We start from the raw sequence: 25843 nt of genomic DNA, 5'->3' as shown, positions 1-25843 counted from the left end.
GGAGGTTTTATTTGTTTATATCTGATGTGGCGGTGTTTTGTCTTTTCGAAAAGGTAGTCTCTTCCCAGCGTGGACACGCTCACGAGCCTGACTCCCACTCGACAGTTATGACACTCAACCCCTGGCACTTTCAAACAGATCTCACCTTCGTTACATAGTTTCTGCGTTTCAGCAATTTACCCGCGGGAAAGTTGTGAGAGCAAATATTTGCAACTGCTCCACACTTGGAATGATTTGGATTAGGCGGAGTGTCTCTGTCACGGAATGCTGGGCATTGGAAAACAGCAGCAATACGGGCCTTCAACTGCATAACCGTTATGCGGTCCGAATCTTTCGTATACATGTTTTGTTGACGGTCCGTAACCCGGACATACCCAATCAAAATATTTACGCGTCTCTCTTATTTTGCCAGTCTGCTGAAATCTGTGAAGGACGATCACAACATGTGCTGCTAACGTTATTAAAAACTGTTATTACCTGGGTAATACAGTCAACACAGTGCAGTGTGTGAGTTGCAGAACTAGGTCAGGTTTGTTTGGAGAGATGGAATTCAGCTTTCTTTTCTCTCTCTCTCTTTCTCATTCTCTCGTTCTCTCGCTCGCTCGCTAAGAGGCAGACACAGCCGCGCTCTGAGTGCTTGGCTCCGAGTCCGCCCGTTCCCGCCGTACCATGTGTGTTCTCGGAGCCGACAGTACCCACAGTACTTGGCCGCCTGCGTGTTCTCCGAACTGCGTCTGTCCAAAGAGCCTCGTGTCTGGAGCGTTTGTCTGATTATTTGTTTGCTCTGAACTCATGATGCTTCTCAGAAACGTCTTCATTTATTTTATTTTTTCTGTTCCCAAGAATATTTTTTTTGAAAATAGCTGTATTCATTTTGCAATCAGTTAATGTTCAAGTCTAAATGGCTGGCAGGACTCTCCATTGGAGAGAGATTCAGTGCAATGGGGTAGCAGTACAAGACACGTGTACCCACACACGCATGAACAGTCACAGGCCGGTGCATTTCTTTCTCTCTCTCCATGTCTCTCTCTCTCCCTCCCTCCTCCTCTCTCTTTCTCTAAGGCACTCCATACTTCAACTCAGAATTTTTTCTTTTACTTGCCATTATTAATTAATGTGTCAGTTGTCAAAAACTAGATTTAGGTAATATCTAATGATTTGACTTTGTGACTCAGGCACTGAACTGCTTTAAGTTTCAAGGAACAGACTCCATTGGTGTCACACAGGAGTGGAATGAAATATTACAAAAAACTACTCCGCCACTAAGTGAACCCAGAGGGTGATGTGGTGCTGTTCGTAAATAATCTAGCCACTCCAGTATTCACCCTGCCACCCAGCCAGTAGTTTATATGGAAGAAATCCCCCCTGGCACTGGGGTTGTGTGAGATGGGGGGGGGGTTGCGTTGATGTGAGGCTCAAGAGTGCCTGGAGACACACACTCACACAGTATATAAAACAAGACAGCCCATGCGTGAGAAGCATTGAAAAATCACTCATTGACATCACACACTGTTGCATGACCATCACTCCTCAATAGACAGCATGAGAATTGCAACTGTGAGAAAACACCCACAACCTAACAACAGGTGCTTTACCGGAACACTCTATTGCGCATTACATCACCACCTCATAGACAGTCTCTGTGTGCTTAGCAAAGTTGGTACAGGTTGGGTTGATGCCTTAGTTGGTTGTTGGGCAGCATTGTTGGTCGACTGTGTGGCAGGTGTCATTTGGAGTCGACTGTGTTGAGGGGTCTAGGACATTAAATTCTACCTGGGGGAAGAGGGCAGGTTCTTTCCACTGTCCTCCGAGATTGTTGGGACACCACACTGAAGCAAATGTATCCTATACGTAAGCGAAATAAAGATTTATCAAATGGCGGTACTTAGCGAACGTTCTCTGGCAGATGCAGCGCGGTGATGGAGGTCCGACGCGACGTTAACGCTTCCTCGCAGGATATTCGCGACGAGGCTGGGAGAAGTGGCCCGCTGATGTGCGCCGGCAGCCGGAGGCGCCGCGGATATTTGATTTCCGCGGCGATAGAGCCAGACTCCGTGGGCACCGCTGATAGACAATGATCCGCGCCTCAGAGGGAGATATCCAGCAGAAATCATTACTGCGCAAAGGGCAATATATCTCTCTCTCTTCAGACTGAAGAAACAAGCTATCTGATCTCGGAAAGTGAGGAGCAGTCCTGAAGGAAAAACCATCCGAATCTTTCGCTGGGCAGTAAAGCGATCCCCGCTGATTTACCCTCCCCTGCCAGGACTTCTCTTCTGTCAGGTTTTCTCATCCGTTCTTTTGATAAAGGTGTGCTCTTGACAATTCACCTTTTATTTCTCCATCAGGGGATACCTGCCTTCCCCCCCCTTTCTTTTTGTTTGCGGGTAAGGCTAACCCTGGTCGTAGCGGCGTGAAGGCCCAACAAAGGAGGCTTGTCAAAAACAGCTGCAGCTCCCTGGTCGGACTTTTACAAGGCTGGCCATGAAACGTGCTCTGACTTTATGGTTGTTGCTCAGAGAATAACAGCAGGTTATTCGGGGACCACGTAAGGGTGAGGGGTTTTAACAAGGAGACTGATTATTTGCACACTGGAGTCCAGTTCCCGGTTCCCGACATAGAGCCATTGATACCCACAGAGCGAACTGCAGGCCAGGGTGATGCACGGTACCAAATTAATACCAGCTACACCAGTCCTCTGACCACCAAAGCCTATGATTTTGACATTTTCATCTCTTTTCTCTCTGTTTTGAGTGGAGCCCTGTTAGTTCTTTGAAGGTCGAGGTTTGTGCTGCTCTCTCCCGCAGGATCAAACCTGAGACTTCCCCTTTCCAGCCCCGCACAGTCTAGTGCAGCCGTATCCACCTCAGCCCACCGCCAACGTACCAGAATTATCCCCAATGTAGGATTCGCTGATTATACCAGGCCAGTTCTCCTTGTAGGAAATGGCGAGTCTCTACATCGTATCCCCAGCAAGAAGCCAAAGAAGCCCTAGAAAGGCAAAGCTGTATTTTTCTGGCCTGAAAATAAAACAAATAATAATAATGCAGTCATGCATGTAAGAAGTGAGGTTTCATTTCCAATGGATGTGTGTGTACGGTGATACGGAGGTCCCCTGTTGTAGCGGCTTCTAGTGTGAGGTGAAAGAAGAAAGGGAACACTGGCCCCATGAAGGACATCTGTGCTGGATGCAGTCTTGATCACATGAGCGCCCCTGTGGCTGTTTTGACCGGTTTACCCACAACTGAGGGGCAAAAAGGGGCGTGGCCTAATGTCATACAGTTCTGGCTAAGCTCTCCATATGCTGCACATTTTGTTCCTAACGTATGGCACAGCACGTACTATACAAGCTGGAGCAAGTGCTGCTACAAGAGATTGGTAGAGACTTCTCTGCTTCGAAGAATGGCTGCTAAATTAAAATAAATGTATACCTTTGAGCCTCTCCAGGATTTGAGGCCTATGCCTGTTTGGGTGAAAAACGTAATCATCGAGAATTAGTCATTTCCCTCTCTGACATAATAGGCCCTTGACTTTCTGCAATAAACGTCAAGGTAGATTGTTAGTGGTATGAAGACAAATCAAGCTCTCATTACTCAGACCAACTGCAACAGAGCCCTTCAGAGAGTCATCCAAGACCAGGTGTTAGTCTTTACTGTTGGCAGCTATTACCACATTTATATGAAAATGAGCGCAGATGAACGTGGTTTAGAAAAATTTATGTTGTGATATCTAGATCAAAAAAAAAAGCAGCTTCTCTTTTAGGTTTGAATCTAAATAAAATGCCCAAAACCCCTCCTTCCTACGACAGGAGAAATGTTCTGTTCTTTGCCATTGTTCTTCATACACTAAGGAGGATAGGAACTGTGTGATTCTGTTGGAAAAATATGAAAGTGCCATCATCAATATGCACATTTCTGTGCTTCACGACCGCCATTTCAGAAGCCAGTCAGAAGTACCCAAACGCTCTAGTGGTTATGGAGGGGCCCCAGAGGAGCGTATTTGGAATAATAAGCATTGCTTTTAAGCTCAGCGGACTGCAATGCATTTCTGCTGCCTCCCGCTGTACTAACACGTCTGCTGACACTCCGATTCCCTCTAGAGTCTGCGGCTTGTGGAAGAGTCACTTAAGAAAATCATTCCAGCCGCCACAGTGACAATTTTTATTTATTTTATTTTTTTGCAAAGAGGGCTTATTGTTCAGGACCCTCAGCGTTGCACGCAGGACACATCTGCATAATGCAGACGCCCCAATGAGCTGCAGTGCCGGTCTGCTGTGACACAGCGAATCAAGTGAGCCGTGCCGGAGACACCCTTGGGGGAGGGGGGTTGTGGGGGGAGGCGGGGGGGGATTCAGAAAGCCAATCGCGGGCCCCCCCGCGGACCGCGGTTTTCGCGCTGGGGATTCGTTCGAGCCTGACTGCACACCAGTGACCCGGACACGAGCAGATGTCCGGTGAGATCAGGTGGAGATCTCTTGAACCTCGTTCAGTTCTGTGGGGGCCCCACCGCTCCGGTTCATCGCCGCGAACGTGTGCACTGACTGAGGCGGGGGGACGTCAGATCCTTGTGACTGGCGTGCACATACGCGGCCCGGGGCAGTGTTAGCGCCGAGCGGGGTTACCATGACAGGACCGCCACGGGAATGAGAGGCTCTACATGTATGATGCATAACATGGCAAGGAGCCGGTTTGTCGACTGTAGCACATGCAAACGAATCTGGACAGAATGTCTGAATGTATAACTATGAGGGTGATTTTTTAATCCTATGGCAGAAGAAGAATGTACGTTGTGGGGGCAGAGCTTGATGTACAGCCAAGTCTCTTGAATAACTAGATTTTTCTTGTTGCACAGTACAGTATTTCATGTCCTTAATACCCAGATTATATTGAGAACGGGCTTTTGTTTTCGCCACTGGCCCCAATAGCTGGAATTTATCAGAAGCCCAAAATTTGAGATACTAAGTAATTTGACTGTTATCATGGTGTTGGAAATAAATGGCCTCTCTATGACTGCGAGTGCCCTGCTGGCAAATGGCCTCTCTTGCCGAGGAGCAAGGCACTCAGGGCAGCAGGCAATCTCAGCCTCATCATCCGCTACCAGCTCTGCATGCGTCCTCATAAACGCACAGGCGGTGTCAAAGGTCACGTATTCTTGGGCAAATTGCCTCTTCCATTTTTGACATTAAGACATCGCTCGTGGCACACAATTCAACATTTATCCCGCAACGACGGCCTGACCTTTAGGTTTTACATCATTAGGGGCCTTTAGGTCAAGTGTGTATCTCTTCCTTGCAATTAAGGTCACTTAAGAGCAACATTTAAACCTTGGCGATAGTCGCAGTTTGTGTACACAATTTATTACCACTTGAATTTAGAGCCCAAGCACACGGTCCTCAAGAATTGTGTGACATTCTGTAAATTGGGTTTTGCTAAATTTAATGACGAAGCTTTTTAATACGACCGTCTTCCTGAGGACTCCTATCTCAATAAAATGGTTAACTGTTGAGACCTTTACCCAACTCCCGTTGCCACAGTATAGTGACTAGCCCACTACTTTCCACTACAGGGAAGCATGTCTAAAATGGAATGGCATACTATGGATCTTTATTCATACATTTATTTAGTACAATGTAAATATTTAACATTAATGTAATCACAGTATTATCTGTCACTTCTTTTTACATTGCGGTTGACAACTTAGAGATGTGTCTGAGCAGCTGAGCCAGGTGAATGGAGAGTGCCTGGGTTAAACCATTGTTATTTGGGTTGGCTGAACCCCTCTTTCCCCCAGACGATGCTAGAGCCAACACTGCCTGGTTGCTGGCCGTAGTCGGTGCTGGCATCGTCCAAACTTGATACCAGTATTGTGGGCCTCATCCATACATTGGAGCACTACCTTAACAAGATGAGCCACCCACCAGCCTGAAGCTATAGATATTTAATAAACTAAAACTGTTCTTGAATTCTTGAAAGGAAAAAATTTGATGTAGATTTTCCATTTTTCTGAGGACCCCTTGGGACCTACTCTGTCATCCGTTTGGGAACAGCTGGTCTGAGACTTGGTCAGAATGCAGTTGAATGCACATTCAGATTATGCCTTTCTTCCTTTTAACATCAATGTTAGGAACATTTCTTGTTCCTTAAACTATGTCAGGGAAGTGAGGACTCAGAGTGAGAAACTGCTTTTCCTCTGAAAATATTCCTAAAATGTTGCTGGTTCTGTAATGTTCAACGGATGGTTGTAGTTGATGCAGTAAGCCTAGAAAGGTAGCTTTAGAGTGCTGTCTCTCTGTTTTGCATTTTTCAGTTTTATCTTATCTTAAATACCTTCATTCTTTTTGTTACATTGCCTCCATACAAAAGCACATTTTTTCCATATAACATTTGTCTGCAGTGCTTTTCATAGCATATTGAAGCATTGAATGTTTCTTGTTCCACTTCATGCCATTTGTAGACAGGAAACTTTGGTAGAGGAGTTGTGGACATTGGGCCTTGTTTTCCATTGGCTTCATGTAAACAGACAGAGGTATTTTGCTGCTGAGGCTTTTAAAAGACCAGGTCTTATGAACCTCTTATGATGTAAAACAGTTTGTGAAAGATGTTCATGTTTTGTTCCCACTGACAGGGAGCTGACCACCATCTGTAACAAGAAAACAGCCTCATTTAAAAGTTTAATTTCATCCTTTGGCAGTTGAACCCTTCCCACATCATTCATTAGTGTTTTTCTGTTCCTCTTTTGGTATGAAAACAAAAAGAGAATGCACTGTTCGTTTCATAGCATGATTGTTGCTGTTCCCAGAGGGACAGCAGTGGTGCTGAGACTCATTTGAACGAGGGTTCACTGTACTACTTTGTTTTGGAAACACAGGGTTTTTTTCCCCAGTCAGAAAATGTTATGACAAACTGATGGGCAGTTTGCTTGTCAACATCCGTGATAGCTGTAGATGATATCACATCTAAGCGGTATGGAATTGTTCCATGTTATGTTATTACACATTATTATGTTCATATATATATATGCAGTTGATAGATTTTCACATTTATAATAATATATGTTCACTTTGATCTGGTGTCCTTGTGCTTTCACTGTAGCTTTGTATGTTCATGCTTCTCCCTGTGTTTTGCAGGAAAGCTCAAGAGCAGGATAAGAAAGTTGTGGTGGCGGGATGTGTACCACAGGCTCAACCCCGAATGGACTACCTGAAAGGCCTAAGTATCATTGGGGTGAGTAATATTGACTATCTGATAGGCCTGAGTATCATTGGGGTGAGTAATATAGACTATCTGATAGGCCTGAATATCATTGAGGTGAGTAATATAAACTGTCTGATAGGCCTGAGGGAAGTATACCACCTGTGAGGCCTGAGTATCATTGGGATGGGTAAAATAGACCACCAGAAATTCCAGGGTATAATTGAGGTGAGTGATATAGACTACCTACAAGGCCAGGGAATCATTGAGGTGAGTGATATAGACTACCTACAAGGCCAGGGTATCATTGAGGTGAGTGATATAGACTACCCACAAGGCCAGGGTATCATTGAGGTGAGTGATATAGACTACCTACTAGGCCAGGGTATCATTGAGGTGAGTGATATAGACTACCTACAAGGCCAGGGTATCATTGAGGTGAGTAATATAGACTACCTACAAGGCCAGGGTATCATTGAGGTGAGTGATATAGACTGCCTACAAGGCCAGGGTATCATTGAGGTGAGCCATATAGACCACCTGTTATGCCTGAGTATCATTGGGGTGAGTGGCACAGACTACCTGCTAGGCCTGAGTATCATTGGGGTGAATTATATAGACTACCTGAAAGTCTTGAGTTTCATTTAAGGGAGTTTCCCAGGGGCACTGTGTGGAGTCCTGGGTGCCTGCTTGGAGGAGTCAGTTACCTGATGTTTCCAGCAGCTAGGCCTATATCTTTCAGCAGCCTTTCTCTCCTGGTTTGTTTCATCACCTTGTGTACAGTCTACAAATACCTTGCCCTTATATCTAAATGTATTCCCATTTAGATGTGTACAGTGGTAATATATGACTGTATAAGTGAGTGTGCTTATTCTATTTATTTAGCTTATTATTTATGGATTTTTAGGAAATTTTAGTTTTTTTTAAGGACTGATAAGGAAGTTGGAGCCAGTGAAAGGTCTGTTAAATCAGCAGCAGCAGTTTTCTCAAGACCATTCTCTTTGTCATAATGCCATGTTATGCAAATGGTTCCGGTGTTTTGCATATCGCAGCAACGGCTCTGCACGTCCTGGAAGCTGAGTTTTCAGCGATGTTTTAGAATAATCAACGCTTTACACCGAACACAAACTGAAACTTGTGAACTTGTGATCAACTTGCCAGCTGTTTTCCTCTTAGGCCATGGTAAAAACGTCTGCCTTTCAATCTCATTAATTGTTTGCAGTTGTTTAAATATGACAATAGCCTTGTTTATTGAGTCTAATTACATTATTCATGGTATAGTATTTAAGCTGATGCAAGGGATTCATGTTTATTAAGCAGACACGCTGAATGATGAATGTAGACATTTCAGTCATCCCAAGACTGGCCATATATTATTAACTTGAAATGAAAGATAATTAAAATTATTAAAATGAGCATTATATTTACATTTGTAGTATACTGAATGTCCATGTTTTTCCTGAAGAGATGAATACTTAATTGATGCATAGGTTTATTGTACTCCACAGTGAATAAGGCTGAGATTTTCATTGTTTAGACAGTTGGCCTTGATCACACAGACGTGTTTGTTGTTCTAGAGAGGATTCAGGTTGCGCACAGAACACCATAACACGGTAGAAGCCGGAGCAATCTCCTTCTTTCTGGGTGTCTGTCTGAATTGGTCCAGGCTAACGTCCTGTTGTCTCAAACTGGGTTGAAGCCTTACTTTTTTTTATGGAGACTAAGCTCATAATCATTTCACTTTTCAAACAGCGAGACTGTTCCAAAGCTCTGCGTTTTCTCAGGCACAGCTGCCTCAGAGAGGGAATTTTCCAATATTTTAGGGTTCTGAATGGAGTTTTTAAAGCTCTGCTTTCGCAGTTCAGTCTGAAGATGAGAACGATTCTGTCCGTATTTTACAGGCCCCTCTCTACACACGGGCGCGTTTCCGAACAAAGGCGCGAGTAGACCTGGGGTGTGCAGACCCTCTCCCGTGGAGGTTTTAGCCGAAGCTTGCGTTTCGATAATGGAACGGGTGGAGGGGTGAAGATGCTGGCGTGGCGTTCGTCTTCTTTCTTCAGCCACCCCAGCGGAGTTTGTCAGCAGCGCGAACCCCCCAACAGAAGACTTTTCGGCCAGAACGGCACCACCCCCGAAGCCTTCTGCGGTCCGTCCGCCGACAAAACAGCGGCGGGGTTTTTTCTCTCTCCGGCCCAAAAAAAGCCCCGCCGCCGCCGCGGCGCTTGGAGAAAGCCGAGGTAAATGTCACACCGGCCGCGGCGCGGCGACAGAGGCGAAGGCCACAAAGAGCCGCCGGCCCCAGCGGGCCCCTGCTCCTGCTCTCAAACGAAGTTAAAAGGAGGGCCTGCGGACGGCTAAGTGCGGCTCCCCCCCTGAAAAGCGTATCGATCCGCCGAGCCGCGGGGCGGCGGTGATGAGAGGGAGCGGGCGGGGACGGGAGCGCCGGCTGCTCATCTCCGCGCGCAGCGGGTCGGCCGCGGGAACGCCAGCGGGCCCAAATGGCAGCGGCCCCACGCTGGCTCCCGCCCCGCTGTCAGAGAGAGCGTCGAGGACCCCGGCCGGCGGCGGTATGGATCGGTCGCCCGGCGACACTTCATTCAGGCACGCAGAGACAATTAGGCCCCGGATTGCAGTGCGGGGCGGGTGGGGGGGGGATGGGGCACTAAAGCCGGCTGCACTGTAACCGAGTTTCAGAACTTTGGCTCAAAAGAAGGTTTATTTTTCCTCAGATGAAGAAAATGAGTAAGAACTGGGTCAATGTTATCTGGTTCCTCAGACCAGTTTGGAATAAGAACATTTTGCCCTCTGTGGTGTCTGGTGTATTTTAGTGTGATGCCTATCTCTTTTTGAAATCTCCCTACCACCCCGTTACCTTTCCAATTTGGAATCCCCAGTAGAGGTGCTGTCCGTACCCTTCTCTGATCTGTGAAATGGTGAGTTTCCGGTTTGCGGCTGAGGTGCCAATCGTGTTTTCACGATAAGTGATATTGTCTGTGGGCCTGGTAATTTTTTTTTTTAGCAGTGACTTTTTTTCAAACTCCCGTGGACGGATGCAGCCGGTTGTGTCCTGCCGTTGCACAACCTGCCACCGTGGGGTGACCCACTCAGACCTGCCACTGTAGGGCCTAGTCCTGCTCCTGTAGTGAGCACCTGTATGGACTGAGCCACTCAGACCTGCCGCCGTGGGGCCCAGTCCTGCTCCTGTAGTGAGCACCTGTATGGACTGAGCCACTCAGACCTGCCGCCGTGGGGCCCAGTCCTGCTCCTGTAGTGAGCACCTGTATGGACTGAGCCACTCAAACCTGCCACCGTAGGGCCCAGTCTGCTCCTGTAGTGAGCACCTGTATGGACTGAGCCACTCAGACCTGCCGCCGTGGGGCCCAGCATGCACCTGTATGGACTGAGCCACTCAGACCTGCCGCCGTGGGGCCCAGTCCTGCTCCTGTAGTGAGCACCTGTATGGACTGAGCCACTCAGACCTGCCACCGTAGGGCCCAGCCTGCTCCTGTAGTGAGCACCTGTATGGACTGAGCCACTCAAACCTGCCACTGTAGGGCCCAGTCTGCTCCTGTAGTGAGCACCTGTATGGACTGAGCCACTCAAACCTGCCACTGTAGGGCCCAGCCTGCTCCTGTAGTGAGCACCTGTATGGACTGAGCCACTCAGACCTGCCACGGTAGGGCCCCAGCCTGCTCCTGTAGTGAGCACCTGTATGGACTGAGCCACTCAAACCTGACACTGTAGGGCCCAGCCTGCTCCTGTAGTGAGCACCTGTATGGACTGAGCCACTCAGACCTGCCGCCGTGGGGCCCAGCATGCACCTGTATGGACTGAGCCACTCAGACCTGCCGCCGTGGGGCCCAGTCCTGCTCCTGTAGTGAGCACCTGTATGGACTGAGCCACTCAAACCTGCCACCGTAGGGCCCAGCCTGCTCCTGTAGTGAGCACCTGTATGGACTGAGCCACTCAGACCTGCCGCCGTGGGGCCCAGCATGCACCTGTATGGACTGAGCCACTCAGACCTGCCGCCGTGGGGCCCAGCATGCACCTGTGTGGACTGAGCCACTCAAACCTGACACTGTAGGGCCCAGTCTGCTCCTGTAGTGAGCACCTGTATGGACTGAGCCACTCAAACCTGCCACTGTAGGGCCCAGTCCTGCTCCTGTAGTGAGAACCTTTACCCCTGGGACGCCGGAGGAAAGTGCAGCTTTCTGCACGAGCTCTTTGGTGTGCTTTTCATTCAGATGTTGTGCTGCAGCTTCTCGCGGTGTAGACGACTACCACTTCAGTGAAATTACTTGTTCCCGTTTACCTGTAAGTGGAAGTGTGGCTGTGTTTGCAGGTTGAATTGCGGCCGCTGCGATGGGGAGCCGGTCCCAACGAGCTTTGAAAACCCGCTGTTCGTAGCGGACGGAGATTGCTGTCCCATTGGGGGGAAATTGATTCAGTTTTCCCCGCACGTCCGAACGCGGAACGGCACCCCGAGAAGCCTTTTTCCAGCCGTACCCGAGCGATGGCGGCTCTGTGCCCGCGGCAACATCGACAGAAACGCACTTCCTGGGCTGGAGCGAGGTGCCCGCTGCTCTGCCTATTTAACGGCGGGGTGCCGGGCACCACTGATATTTATTCCCCTTAATACCAGACTTCAGATTGGACAATCTCCCATTCCCCATGCAGAAATAACATAGCAATGGGAGCTTTCCCTTTTATCTCTCTTGCCTTTTATTTATTTTTTTATTTTACCGAGTTGTTTTCAAAATTGAGACCCATTTTGAGGTCTTCTCTGCGTGCGTGTCGCCGGTCGTGTTGGCTGGGCCTCTCCCGTGAGCTCCGGTCCTTTCTCAGTTTTCCCAGCCGCCCTGTCTGCAGCTGGGGAAGCCGCACGCGGCCCTGCTTCCGCCTTCTGCTCTTGCTGTGGGTTTTAATTCCTTTTTCCTTCTCCGCCACAGTCGGGCCCCTTTGTGTGTCTGTCTAACCCTTCCACGGCACCGCATTTGAAGAGCGTCCTCAGCGAAGAGCGTACCATCGTGCTAATAACACTAATTCCGTCTGCTCAAGTGTTTTTGAAGTTGAATGCTGGTGTTGCTGCTCTCGTGTTGTTGTTACCTCAGATGCTACCTGCTTCATAACGGCTAAAGGAACAGGCTTTGATTGAGGCCACTGAAGGTTGTCTGGAGCAGGATTGCGTTGAGCCTCTGTCAGTGGCAACAGCAGGATGGGTTGCAGGCTCTGCTCTGGTTTCCTGCCTCTGCCAGAGAGAGTTTCGAGCTGAAATTCAAGTACGGGACTGAAAACGGATTATCGGCCGACCAATTACTGAGCGAATTAACGAGGAGGCGCCGTTTGATCCTTTAAAACAATGTAAAGGTTCCAATTAAAGACGATGGCCCTCACAGTGAGGAACGCGTGTGCACATTAGTGCACTATGCACCAAATCCCAGGACCGCTCTGCCAGCGAGTTTGGTCAGGTCGTGGTGTGCATTTCAGCACTAAGAAGCAATTAAACCTCATTTCATTATTCATTTGCTAAGCGGGCGGGAATTTGAACGCTGTGAGGTCCACGGCCTGTTATGGGGCTCAGGAATGAGCGCGACTACCACACGCTGTCCTTTACTCAGTGATCTAATGTAATATCTGTGGTTTGGTGTGGAGAGCAAAAAAAACCTTTTGATTGGTTCAAATACTGTATGTCAGTAATTGCCTACACATTAGCTTTGTTTGGGCGGCAGACAAATTGGTTTTGTTTCAAGTTATTAGTTTTTGTTTAGACTTCAAGGATAAGGTGAAGAATATGTGAAGAAATTTGATTTGGGTCTCTGCAAAATGCCTGAACAAAGTTCTCAAGACCTCACTGTCTCATCGCTGTATTGACAGTAAGAAAGTTAGAAAGGTAACGGAATGATAGTGTCATCTGGATTAAGTTTTGGAAATGGAAGCCCTACAGGGAGGCAGTGCACCTACCTGCTGCTAGTACCTGCAACACAACGTGAGGGTGACAGCTTACCAGTGATAGAACCCGCAGGGCAATCTCGCCGGCAGTTGAAATTGGCTGTCGCTCAGCTTGTCTTTAATGAAAATGGGAAGCTTCCAAGTTACAAACTCTTTCCCACAAACGCAGAAGGCCCAGGATGAAGGAGTGAGTCATTGCATTTATAGCACTTTTCCAGATGCTCAAAGTTCTTTACAGTGATGAGCGGGAACTCACCTCACGCACCACCAATGTGTAGCACCCACCTGGGTGCTGCACGGCAGCCATTTTGTGCTCTCCACACAGAAGCAATCTGACGCCGGCGCTCTTTCTGAACAAATTCAGAAACGGCCCTGGAACAGCCGAGCGCGGTCGTGACTGCTCCCTCCATCAAGCTCGAGGCTAATCACACAAGCGACCTTGCGGGTGACAGGCCTGCCACACCTCTGGTAATTTGGTCTCCGTGACAATGAACGCACATCATCAGAATCCATCAACGGCGCCTTTTTTTTTTCCTTGTGGAATCTGTCAGGTTTTCTCTGTCACAGTCATTGCCTTTCCCCATAAGCAACCAATTAGAGCCGTAATGGCTCACTCCTTTGTCGTTGGGGGTCTTTAATTGCCTAATAATCCTGATAATTACAATACTGATGCTGTCAGGAAGACATCATCCGTTCACTGCCTTTCATATTTATAAACAGGAACGTAAGTCATGGAGTGAAGGTGGCTGCCTTTTCCCTGCCTACATTTATGTGCAAGGTATGGCTGATGTTAGGGGCGGACTTGTTTGTTTAGTGGGTACTGGATGTGGAATCGGGTGTATAAATTGTGGGGCACAAGGTGTTTAATTGCGTCAGAAAATGTCCATCCCTATAAATGGGCAAAATGTAAAATTCTAAGAACTGTGTAAGACAGAGTGAGGTCATTGGCTAAGCTCATAAATGATATGGTCTAACCACACTTTTGATTTGGTGCCCTGACTAACTGGCTGTGGGTTTTCCTGTGTCAGTGCTTTCTGAAACTAAAACACCCACTAACTCAAGCCAGGTAGTTACCATTTTTTGACTGCTTAAGTATTTTTAATTGGAAAGACATGCGCGCACACACACACATACACACACACACTCACACACACACACACATATGTATGGCTCAGAATAAAAGTCTCATGTAAGTAGGCCAGGTTATCGGTAAGGGTGCGATTTTGGTGAGGAGATGGGACCAATGGCGGGGGAGTTGGGTGGGCATTCCATACTGGCTCCCAGCTGGTCCACAGCGTCCCACACTCCAGTACATCCGGCCAAGCCCACGGCTGTCCAGTTACAGGAAGAGGCGGGGCTAAAAGATGCGTGCCGAGTGTGGGTTTCTGCACACACCTCACGTGGGCACGTCTCTCCTCTCTCGCAGGTGCAGCAGATTGACCGAGTGGTGGAGGTGGTGGACGAGGCAGTGAAAGGTGAGTCTCCCAATACCCCTGCGAACGACCGCTGCCACGGATGCACCACGCACTCTTATTCTCAGCTGACTGCCGTTGGGCGCACCGCGTCTTCGGCTTTCTACCGTTTTCCGTAACGCGGTAGTTTGTTGTCCGTAACGTTTCTCACACTCGAGTTGGTGAAACACGCCTACCTTGCTTCTGATGAAGGTGCCGTATTTCAACTGGGAAATCTCCAGCATCACGAGAAGGAGCAGACGGAATTGCATCACCTTACAAAGGAGACTTTAATCTGCTTCGATGAGTTTGTCTGAGAATTTGAGTGCGCGTCAGATGTTGCCACTGATAAATGCATCTCTCTCTTCTCTGTGCCTTGTGCAGGTTACCATTTGAGAATGGCAGACTGCTAATTAGCAGAATGCTAATCTCTGCTGTTTTGGAGGCTGCTTACCTCTGGCGGCTAGTAGCCTTATTTTCTCGGCTGCCTTTTGTTTTTGCGCTAGCCTTTCCTCTTCCTGCGAATCAGCCACGTGTACATAGCTTGCGTAAGCTGAAGACCTCAGTGTCTGCATGTCGTGGCCGCGTAAAGATAGCCTGCCCAGCGAGAGCTGCCCGCTAGTCCTCCCCTTCACATACGCTAGTCAGATTTTTAGCTTGTGCCACCGAAGAGCAGTAAACCAAACCTAAGTGACCCTCGAAGCCTTTCAGTAAAGGGGGAATCTAGGGGCTGCAAGGCTTGCCACCAGTGTGTTAAAATTTGGGTGGCAGGTGAAACCCCTGGTTTGGCGGCGCAGCGGTCGCTAGCGGCTGAGAGGGGCGGATGGCAGCTCAGCGCGATCATCTGGGTCCGGTCCCTGCAGCGCAGAGACAGACTGGGGCAGTGCGGGCGCTGAGCCTGTCCAGCGGATAATAGCTCTGCGCTTAATTGGGGCCTTGGCTCCTGTGTTTGTGGATGCGTGAAAGCGCATGGCTTTATTAGCCCTGCGTCGGAGGGAGCTCGCGTCCTTTTTGAAACCCCTCAGTGCTCTATGAATGACTAATTGCATCACAGTTAAATGGTCCGGGAGCCAATTTTGTTACACGTGGCGCTTTATAACCGATGATCTTTTAAACTGTCGCTTCCTTCTAACTATATGAGCTGCGTGAACTGGGGGGATTGTTTTTTTTTAAAAACATTTTTTACTGCGTGCGTGTGTGTGTGTGTGTGTGAGTGGTGTGTTGTGTGTGTGTGTACTGGAAGTCTGTTGTCACTGTCTCTAATTCTGTGTGCTGCAATTTATGAGTATGCTTTAAGTGTACACACTCTTCATGTGTGTGTGTCTGTCTGTGTGTGGTGTGTTTTTGTCTTGTGTCTTTGTGTGTATTCCAGTTCTGTTTGTGGTGTAGTTTGTGCGTATACTTTAAGTGTGTCGGTGGGCTGTAGTGTCTGTCTGTGCGTGTCGTAAGTCATGTCAGAAGAATGAATGAGCACTGGCCTGTGGATTTTGGTGATATTTTCTTAAGTCGTGTTTGCAAATGCATCTGAATATTCAATCTCCTTATTTGGGAATTTAATATCCCTGTCTGGACCTGATGGCCAGCCATGATGTAATCAGCAAGTAAACCCCTTAAGCTGTTTATTAGAGCCAGATATTCGATTTATAGAGTGCATTTAAGGATGATAAACTACAGCGGGCCTTGTTCCTTATTTTTTCACGTTTTTTTTGAAGATACATTAGACATGGGCCGTCGCAGAGGTCCGACAATTTATGCGATAAATCCCCCTAATGCGCGCGCGTTCCCTGAGACGTATGGGAACCGCGGGACTGGCAGCCGGCCGCGGCGGAGCCGGCGGAGCGTAATGGTGCCTCCTGGCTCCGCGACTGTAAAGGTCAACAGTGGCAGGAGCGGGGAGAGTCCATCACACGCGCTCAGACCGGGGGAGGTTTTCAGACGGGAGACGAATGGCGGCGCTCGGAGAACGCATCACGCCTGACCTTGAGCTCCTCTGTCTGCGTGACAGGCGGGGGTGAGACGGGGGGCAAGGGACGGCGAGTTTGTGACCGCGCCGAGGTCTGCCTCGCTCTCTGTCCCGTGGACGTGCGTTATTTCGTGTCTTTCTCTGAAGACGGTTCCTCTCGCATCAGCACTGCTGTTTTGTGTACGCGCATCAGACAAAAGCATCTGTTGTGTCAGCTTCAGAAAGCGGGACCCCTGGGTTAATTTTCGGGGGAGGCAGATCCATCTGGTAATCGGGCGCTGCTCCCCCCCCCGCCCCCCCCGCCATGTGATTTATTGCGAACGGGACGCTTTCAGCGGGCACCTGGCCCGGAGCGACAAGCGGCTTCTCTCCCAGCCGCTCGCTCGCCCGCCGCGTCCACGCGCCGCCGCCCGGGAGGGAGCTTTCCTCGCCCCGCTTTGGGGGACCGCTGCTGTCGGCGCTGTGGGGGGGGAGAGACCGGTGCTGTCCGGTTCGCTGCAGCCTCGCTGCTCCAGATTCTGCCCGTTCTTTACCACACCCAGCCTTCCTTTCAGAAATCTTTCTTTCTCCCTTCCGTCTTGCCTCCTCACCCCCTCCGTTGTTCCAAGCATTCAGGCTCCAGGCGTGTAGTGCAAGCTAAATCTTTCTTGTTTTTTTTTTAAACAAACAAAACCAGAAAGAGAATAGTTATTAACACACACAGTTATTATATATATATATACACACACACACACACACACACACACACATATTTACAAAATAACCAAAAAAAACCCCCATCAGCTTCCTCGTTTTTTCTTAGCGGTGATATTTCTGATGGTGAAGCAGTGCACAGCCTCCCACTGTTCCTGCTCGTAAAGCGCTAGCGGGCCTGTGAGTGCGGCCATGAGTGGCCAATCCTGACCCCCGCCAAGTTTACCAAACCACCGCATCACAAAAGAGGGGAATGAAAAAGTGGGGGGGGGAAACGGCCTCCAGCGTCCTGCAGCGAGAAGCGATGAGAGCCCAGAGCAAAAAAAAAAAAAAGAATAAAAACTAAAAAATTGCAGTTTTTAAGAACGGTCCTCTCTCTTGCCCGAGAATGGTTGTTAGCTTGAGAATTACATGGTGAAAAAAGCCACCCTCCGAGCTCCCTTCTTACATGGCGAGGCTGGCGCCCTTGGCTCCCCCATGGCTTATGGCTTTGCCCGCCCCAGGTTGCGCTCGCTGGTTTTATCAAGGCTGCAGGAAGGCTGTTTGCGGCTCCTTGACCTTCTGATCGGCTCAATACGTATCTTTTGTTTAGGCCGCAAAAAAACCGCGATTAGCTACGGCCTGGTTATTATGTCCATAAAGCATTTTAATGCTCCGTATAGGGCCAGCTACCGCTTCCAGACTCTAGGTACCGTTCCGTGCCTTGGTCCGGTTTGACATGCCTAAATTGGCTGTACACACCAACACTGGTTCTGTTGCAGATTAGATCATAGTAAAACTTTTCATATAGTGTAAAAAAAGAACTGTCTTTGGCTGTCATTCATGTAGCTAAAATGTCAGATGGTGTAAATGTTAGGACTGATTAAGGCCAGAAGTTGACATGCAACCCAGAAACATACATTTGTTGTGTACGTCTGCACTAGCAGATACAAAATGGCCCAAAATTTCAGTGGTGAGTTTTCACATTTAATCCTGAATCGTTACACATGCAGTACCTTATTTGGGACACTGCGTGCTTGTGATGATCGAGAGCTTTTCTGGATTCTTTCGGTCATGTTTTCAGCCCTGTTGAGTACAAATGCTAGCTCCCTTGTGAAAGTGGGCTTCTTCGCCCTCAGTCCTACTGAGACCCAGTTGTTCTTGGTATTTGATGCAACATGCTCTGAAGATGGTTGGGAACACGATTCTATCCCAGCCTGGTCAGCCTCACTGAAGCGGTTATATGTAATCTGGCCACCCGTAAATACTCCTCATCGCTGTACTGACCCACGCGTGTGGACATCGACCGCATACTGATTTTCACAGTGCACACGCTTGTGTTGCTGTGTGAGCCTCCTGCGGGGGGCTGCCAGACCCCTGAAGATGGCCGTTCTGACAGGACCTAAAGAAGGGATTAGTGTGGTGTGCCTGGAATGAGAGAAAGGACCTCTTGCACCTAACATAAAGGTGGACCCACCTGAGTTTGAAATTTGATTGGATAATTAGTTTTCAGTAGGTGGGGCTGGAACTGGAGACCTATTTCAGTTTATGAATAGGGTCTGAGGTAGCGATATGACGATGGCAAGGCAGGACAGGGGAAAATGTGTACTTGTATCACTACTGCATGAAAAATAGAATTTGAAGGATTCTCCCTGTGAGTAAGTTGCTAAGCATGTGAAAATGCAGAGATTTGCCAAAATCCCAAAAATTTGAAACCCAGGCACAGATTGTTTATCTGTGCTATGTAAATACCATTCGAGTACCGAACTCTGATCTGGTTTACTCAGAAACTGGTGTCTTTTTAAAAAAATTTTAAAACAGTCTTACCTTACCATCGTCAGTGCAGCTGCCTCACTGCATTAATGTTTTTTTAAAATCAGAGAATATTACAGCTTTCCATTTGACAGCTTTTCAAAAAATGGAGAGAATGATTGAAAGAGGTATATCAGGAATGTGAACTGGAGAAAATGTTTAGCAACACATCAGTTTCAGGCTTCCTGACATTGGTCTATTTAAAAGATAATAGACTCTATTACCATAAACACCGTGCGTGTGCGTGCTCATTGGAGCACCTGTTGAGAGTGCGATGGGGAACGTTGGTCCTACTGGAACGTTCCGTTTATTAGCCTCCCCGGTTTATACCGACGCCCTGCGGTGGCACACGGTCGCGTCTAGCGTACGGAGAGCGTGAGCAAGGCATCGATTTAGGGGCCCATTTTGTATAAAGGCCTCAGAATAAATGCACACATTATTAAAAACGGAACGCGATTTGTGTCTGCGAAGGGGGGGGGGGGGCGGAGATAATGTGCCCGCGTAAGGAATTGAACCAGATAATGCATTCCTGTCCTCTGCGTGTGGAGTAGGCCTTTTAGGAAATGAAGGTTTCGCTGGATTTGTCACTTCAGAACATACGTGGGCGGGGGGTCGGCGGGGGGGGGGATCCAGCTGACAGAAATGACAGATGCTGCTCAGTGCCTTTTCTCTCTCCGGGGCTCATTTTGAAAAGGGGTGCGTTTAAACGCTCCCCCCTGGTCCGCCGGTCCCCCGAGTGAGGCATTGACTGGTGTTCTCGCAATCACACTCTTACCTGCCGTATGAAATATTAATGGGAATGCAGTTGGGCAGGGGCAGGCTCAGTCTCTGGAGCTCCCTCTGTTTATCTGTTTAAAAAAAGGGAAGATGTGTGCGGGGTGGGGGGGGGGAGAACACAATGGTTTCAGATCCCCGACTTCTCACTGAACCAATGAATCAGAAAATTACTTGTTATACCTTTAGCATGAGGTTTTTTTTTTTTTTTTCGGCCCAATTATTTGCATGTAGATGGGCTGTGTGAATTATTTAGCGAATGTTATTAGTTCACGGCACGTACTTCTGAATGCATAAAGGCGCGGGGATGTAATTAAATTCTCCCCGTGATGTGAGTGGTGCAATCGGACCAGCGGCGTGAACTTTTGACACAATGAAAGGCATTAGCCGCCTTGTTATCGGATTCATCTCCCGCGCTGCTTTATTAAAAAGCGCCGAAGAAAGTCCCGGCACTTACGAGAGACCCTCGCGGGTCGACGTGCGTTTGTTCTGTTTCTCGCCCTGTCTGCCCCCCCCCCCCGATCCTCACCTGCGTGCCGCAGCGCTAGAGGTCGGAGTCGTGGAGTAATCGGACTTTATGGCCAAAATTGGTTTGCGTCTTGTTAAATTTATAAGGGAGAAAGGGGAGCCGGGTTTCGTGGCGTTTATCACTCACCGTCTCCGTATCCCGGTAAAATAATTACCGCTCCGGGTCAACTCTGGTAAACACGTTTATTGAGATGGGCCGGCGACGCGGAGCTCGGACCGCGGGCCGTTAAAATCGTTTGTTACCCGGGGCGTCTCGTTCAGGAAAACCCTGAAATTGAATTTTGGGGTTTCAGCGCGGTTGTACCGCTCCGCCGTTCGGTGGCCTCAAGATGACGCTCGCGCTGTCTGAGGTGTTCATTTTTTTCCTCGTACCCAGCGGACAGTCGATGGAGAACGCTGTCCAGTGCGTAGCAAAGAACCTTGGGAAATAGGCGAGCGGCCCTGCGCGTAAAGCAGTTTGGCAAAGGCCCCCGGTTTCCACGCTAAGCCGCAGACGCGCCACAGGCGTTAACCGTAGGTCGCGCCGTCAGGACGCATTTCGGGAATGGGACGGACCCCGGAACGGGGACGGTGCCTTTTGCAGCCCCGCCGGTCCGCGTGTGCTGTCGATCGAGGCTCACGTTGTGCGCCTGTCTCGGTGGCATCGCTGAGAGACGGCCTGAACTCCGAACAGGAATACAGCACTGCGTGTTCAGTCCAAAGCTCTCGAGCTCTTGGAACTGCCCTAGTGCATAATTTCCTCCCTTAACCTTCGTAATTTGGAATTGAAAGGGTAGGCGCGCATTGTCGTGGAGATGCCGTTTTCCCGGGCACCGCGACACGATGTCCTCGCTCGTCGGTCTGTACCGCGTTCATCCCCGGGGCGCGACGCTTCGTCCCCGCTGCCGCGCGGTATACGTTCCTTCAGCTTTAACTGCAACGCAGGCCGCACGCGCGCCAGAGAAAAGAGACTCGTGCATAGACACCACACAACGCTTTGCATCTGCGCCTTTTTTCCCTCCCTCGATGGTAAGTGTTCTTGTCCGCATGCGAGGCTGCGGCGGACGGGCCCAGCGAACACCGCCGTCTGCGGCTCTCCGCCGGGTCGTCCTTCCCGAGAGGAAACCTCGCCAAGTTGCCGAAGAGGCATTTCAGCCTTTTGTCCACCAACAATGTAAATAAATCCCCCTCTGCTCAGGCCTACAGCGACGCTGGGAGCGGGTTGGGGTGGGGGGGGGTGGCTGTGCATTAGCTCTGGGTAATGTATTCTGGTGAAGTGTTATGACTAGTATTTATATGTTTCATTTGAAGGTCACTCGGTGCGCCTGTTGGGTCAGAAAAAGGATAATGGAAAGCGGTTGGGGGGAGCGCGATTGGATTTGCCGAAGATTAGGAAGAACCCACTGATAGAAATCATTTCCATCAATACCGGGTAAGCTGTTTTCAAAAACCTCTCTCATAAAATATTCAGCATCACCTGAGAATTCAATTTCTCTTGCCTTCCCGCCGACACAGCTCGGCGTCGTGGCGGGCTCCCCTGCTCCCCCCAGGGTCCCCCTTTGAAACCGAAATGATCTGAACCCCTCGGGGCTTTTGATTGTATCATTTTCAGACTGTGTGTGCGTGCGTGCGTGTGTGTGTGTGTGTGCGCGCGTGCGTGCGTGTACGTGCCTGTGTTTGAGAATCAAATCTGTTTGCTTTGCTTATTATTTCATTATCGAGCTGCAGGTGACTCCCACTATTTCAGGGCTTTAATTGGATTCCTCTGAACTCAAACAGAAAGTGATGTCGACTTTAAATGAGTGTGACAAGCCTAATTTTTTTTAGAAATACAAATCAGGCACTTTGCTGTGTAACACTGGGAGAAACTGGAGGTAGGTATTTGGTGAATTGTCAGAAATTTGAAATGTAGAATCAGCTCTAAAATGCATTAATCCAAATTTGACAGTTTTTATAGGAGTAAAATGTACTCTATCACCATTCATTTAATGCTGCACATTTTACTGTCTGTCAGCGGGCAAATAGCTCTACCTGTAATAATGCGCCTTTTTGCTCTCCATTGAAGAGTCACTGAACTCCATTAAACTTTCTGAGCTCGTCACTTGTCTGGCCTTGTGCGCCAGACTCTGGAAAGTTCTCGGTAAAGGAACAGTTCTCCTTCAGCAAGGTTAAGATGGTAAATGGTTTGCGCTTTTCCTTCTGCAAAGCTCAGACAGACGTTCTTCTGGCGTGTATTTTAAAAGCCAGGGAGAGGGTTGTGGGTTCAGACTGAAGGTGGATTGCGTCAGCAGGCGCGAAGCTTCCGAAACGCAATGTAAAGTGCTCATCCCTGATAATTTCCCGCTATTTGTCTAAAATGGGGAAAGAGCTCCTCGTCGGTTTGTTTGATCAGTAGAACAGCCGGAGTGGCCTCGGCTCCTTGGGGGAAGAGAAGAAAGTAGACGCGCGGATTTCCCCCAAGACTTCCTCTGACTGCTTTTCTCCAGGGCTCTCTGAGGAGGGAAGTTATAATAAGACGCTTGATTGAACCCCTCAGGCGGACTGCAGGCCCCGGGACGGCCACAGGAGTCGCCCTCGCGCAGCGAGACGGAGGGCGCGCCCGCGACGAAACCCCCGTCTCCCCGGGCGATACCCCCGACCAATTACGTGCCACCCCGAAGGGCCGTTTGCCGGACGGCTGTCGACTCGCGAAAAAAACCCTTTCCTCTACGAGCGAGAAATCGCTCAAATCAGATTCATTAAAAAGAGCCGCAGAGCTCCCAGGAAAAAGGCCCCTGTCCTCTCCCGTTTGGCTGAGAGCACGCGCGCTCTGACACGCGCACTCTGACACGCGTTAGAGGAGGCGGGCGGAAGGTCAGGACCCGCGGCCCGTGGGCAGAGAGCGCGCCGTTGTGCGGAGAGAACAGCCAGTTCATTTTCGGTTTCCTGCACAGAGCCGCGACCCCCTGACCCCCACGGCGGGGCTGAGAACAGGGGGGTGGGGGGGGGGGGGGGCTGTAATTCGGGAGCCCCGCCACCTGCGCGGCTCTTAACCTGCCGCCGCGGGGCCCGCGGACCTTTGAGCCAGGGGACGGGGCCCGGGGGCGAGGGAGCCTGAAGCCATCAGTATTCCTGCTCATGTTCCTCCTCGGCCGGACAGTCTCCTCTCTGTTTATTGGTCTTCGCCGCGGGGCCCCCCCCGCTCAGCCAGCCGGCCAGCCGGACCGGCCCTTAGCTTCTCTGATTTCCACAATCAGCCTTGTCCAATGCATTCGACACAACACCCTCCACACCAGAGATTGGACTCATCTCTCCTGCAAAGCGACTTTATATTGTCTATCCCTCCCACCTCCCTGCCGTACCCCAAACCCCTTTGCCTTCATTTCTGAAGCTCACACACCACAGCCCCCCCCCCCCCAACACAAAAAAGATTCAGATTTGGTAAATTCCAAATCCAATTTAAAAGTAAATAAAGGTTCTCTTTTTGCGCCCCTCCTTACTTTTTGAGTTTGCCCTACAAGGCCGGCCCGTGTCCCGCCGCGGCGGCGTCGTCGGGGAGCCCCCCGTTCGCGCCCTCGTGTCCTCTGCACGCGGTAATGGATCCCGGCCACAGCAGGTCTCAGGGCAGATACGGGGATGTAAGCATAAAATGATCACTGAAGTATGGAACCCAATTTATCACTCTGCTGGCTTGTGATTGTGTTCTTATTTTCAGAGGTGTGAGGCTCTGAAGGGCTGTCCGGGTTACGCCTTTGAACTTTGCCAGTATCCACTTTGACCAGAGCTCATATATCCAGGCCCCTTGTACCTATATGGGTCTGTCATTTCCAATTACAGCAATGGCCGGGACCGATAAGAAGAGATGGGTCTCTTTAAAGGCTTTCTAAAGGGAGCCGCGCTTCCTCCTTTGAGAGCCTGGGCGCTCGCTGCTTGCTCTTCCCTGTAAAAATAGCTTCCCCTCCCCCCGAGTCCGTCGGAGAATTCTCTCCCTCGTTAAATGGAAATTAAGTGCGCCTCATCACCGCGTCTGTGCTTCGGCAACAAAGGCAGCGGCGTTTCCCGAGGTAGCGAGGAGGTCATCTTGTTACGCGCTCAGACGTTATCAGGCGAAGAGTTTCCGTTGGTAAACAACGCTAGTTTAAGTAAATTCCAGGTCCCCTGGAGACTGCGTTCCCCGTGTCTATCATGAGAGATGAGAAATGTGAGGCTCTGTTTTGTGGTGACCCCCCCATATTAAGCCTGGGTTCAATTAGCCAAACAGAAGTTTCTTCGATTGCAAACGTCAGAAAAGCAAACGGTGTGTGGTGCGATGGGTGAGTCTGCGGATGAGTCTAGAGGCGCCGTCTTTTTCGTGTCAGTTTGTCGCTGCACCCAGGAGAGGGGAAGGGGACCGAGGGGACCGGCTCCTCTCGCTTTGATGTTGTACCTTTAATCTTTGAATTTGTACAACAGCGAGGTACAAATTCCCCTGCATAACGACGGGTTAATTACAACCCTCTCTCTGGGCGCCAGTTAGAGACAAAATTAGACGAGGAGACGCCTCGAGACGCAGGTACGATTCCTGCAGTCGCAGCGAGTCGTTTTGGGACGCTTCCCTTCGCTTTGCTCTTTTTGATTAATTATCATAATTAAATCCGAAAATACGGGTGTGGAACGCTGTATTCGCTGTATTTGGATTGCAGCAATCCAAATCTTTTTCCGCAGGGGGACATCATCGGTGTAGGATGCTGGATTTGTCTGAAGGTTCAGCAGCCATTTGTTTACTTGAGTGAGACAGCCATCAAACACAGTAAATGTAGTGGAGGGGGGGTGGACTTGCATGACCTATGTGACTCATGTCGCTCTGATTGCTGTTGCCATATGCTGCATGCAGAAGGCAGTTTTGCAGCAGATATTCTGTATCTTTTTACTCCTGTGCTGGAGTGCTTTTGACATGTGAAAGATGAGGGACATCGCACCTTGTAAGCGAGAGCGCGAACAAGGACCCAGGGCTGTCGTGGACGGGCCGCGTTAGCTCAGGCTGACTCAGTGGCTGGTGCAAAGTGTGCTGCTCTTACTCATTTCTTTCGAGCGCACATCCTCTAGCACGTAAACAAGTGCTCTCTGCTGCTTGAGAGTATCGCTGCATAAATTTGCGTTTTCTTTTTTTTTGCCACATTTTAAAATTTATGCAGGGAATAATCCTGCTCCTCTTACCCAGGCTGTCCTCCCCCCCCTCTTCCCCAGAGTGGGCTGGGAAAATGCATTTTCTCTGTCAGCGAGGATGCTGCTGTTGTTGTTCGGTTCCCACCCTGACCTTACTGCTGTTTTCCCCAAATAAGCGGATGTTTTCTCAACAGTTGCATTCAACCAAGAGGTGAACTGTCACCGTGGCACGTTGCCTACGTGCAGAACGTGCTTGCACGCCATTTTAACAATGGGACAGATACTCTTTCATACCCAAGATAAGCTTTTTGAAAGTATTTAAATGCACTGATATCAATGATACAGCACACTCCTTTTTTTTACTTGCTTTTTGTGTGTTTCTGATTTTACAGCCTAATGCA

The 25843-nt window shown here is 49.4% G+C and overlaps 1 protein-coding gene across 4 annotated transcripts in view; it reads left to right on the top strand.

The window, feature by feature from the left end:
* Positions 1-25843, top strand: part of cdkal1 (CDK5 regulatory subunit associated protein 1-like 1) — a 373644-nt gene that overhangs the window by 94205 nt on the left and 253596 nt on the right. For 3 of the 4 annotated variants that reach the window (XM_064308720.1, XM_064308705.1, XM_064308712.1), the window contains exons 5-7: positions 7127-7223; positions 14566-14614; positions 21630-21750. In XM_064308720.1, the coding sequence (XP_064164790.1) occupies positions 7127-7223; positions 14566-14614; positions 21630-21750 (267 nt within the window). Of the gene's footprint in view, positions 1-7126; positions 7224-7361; positions 7797-14565; positions 14615-21629; positions 21751-25843 lie in introns of those variants that run through there. The other variant, XM_064308728.1, reaches the window with a different exon arrangement.

Source organism: Anguilla rostrata, chromosome 1, assembly GCF_018555375.3.
Source record: "Anguilla rostrata isolate EN2019 chromosome 1, ASM1855537v3, whole genome shotgun sequence".
NCBI lineage: Eukaryota > Metazoa > Chordata > Actinopteri > Anguilliformes > Anguillidae > Anguilla > Anguilla rostrata.
The sequence above is the reverse complement of the archived record's forward strand: the minus strand, read 5'-3'. Positions and strand labels throughout refer to the sequence as shown.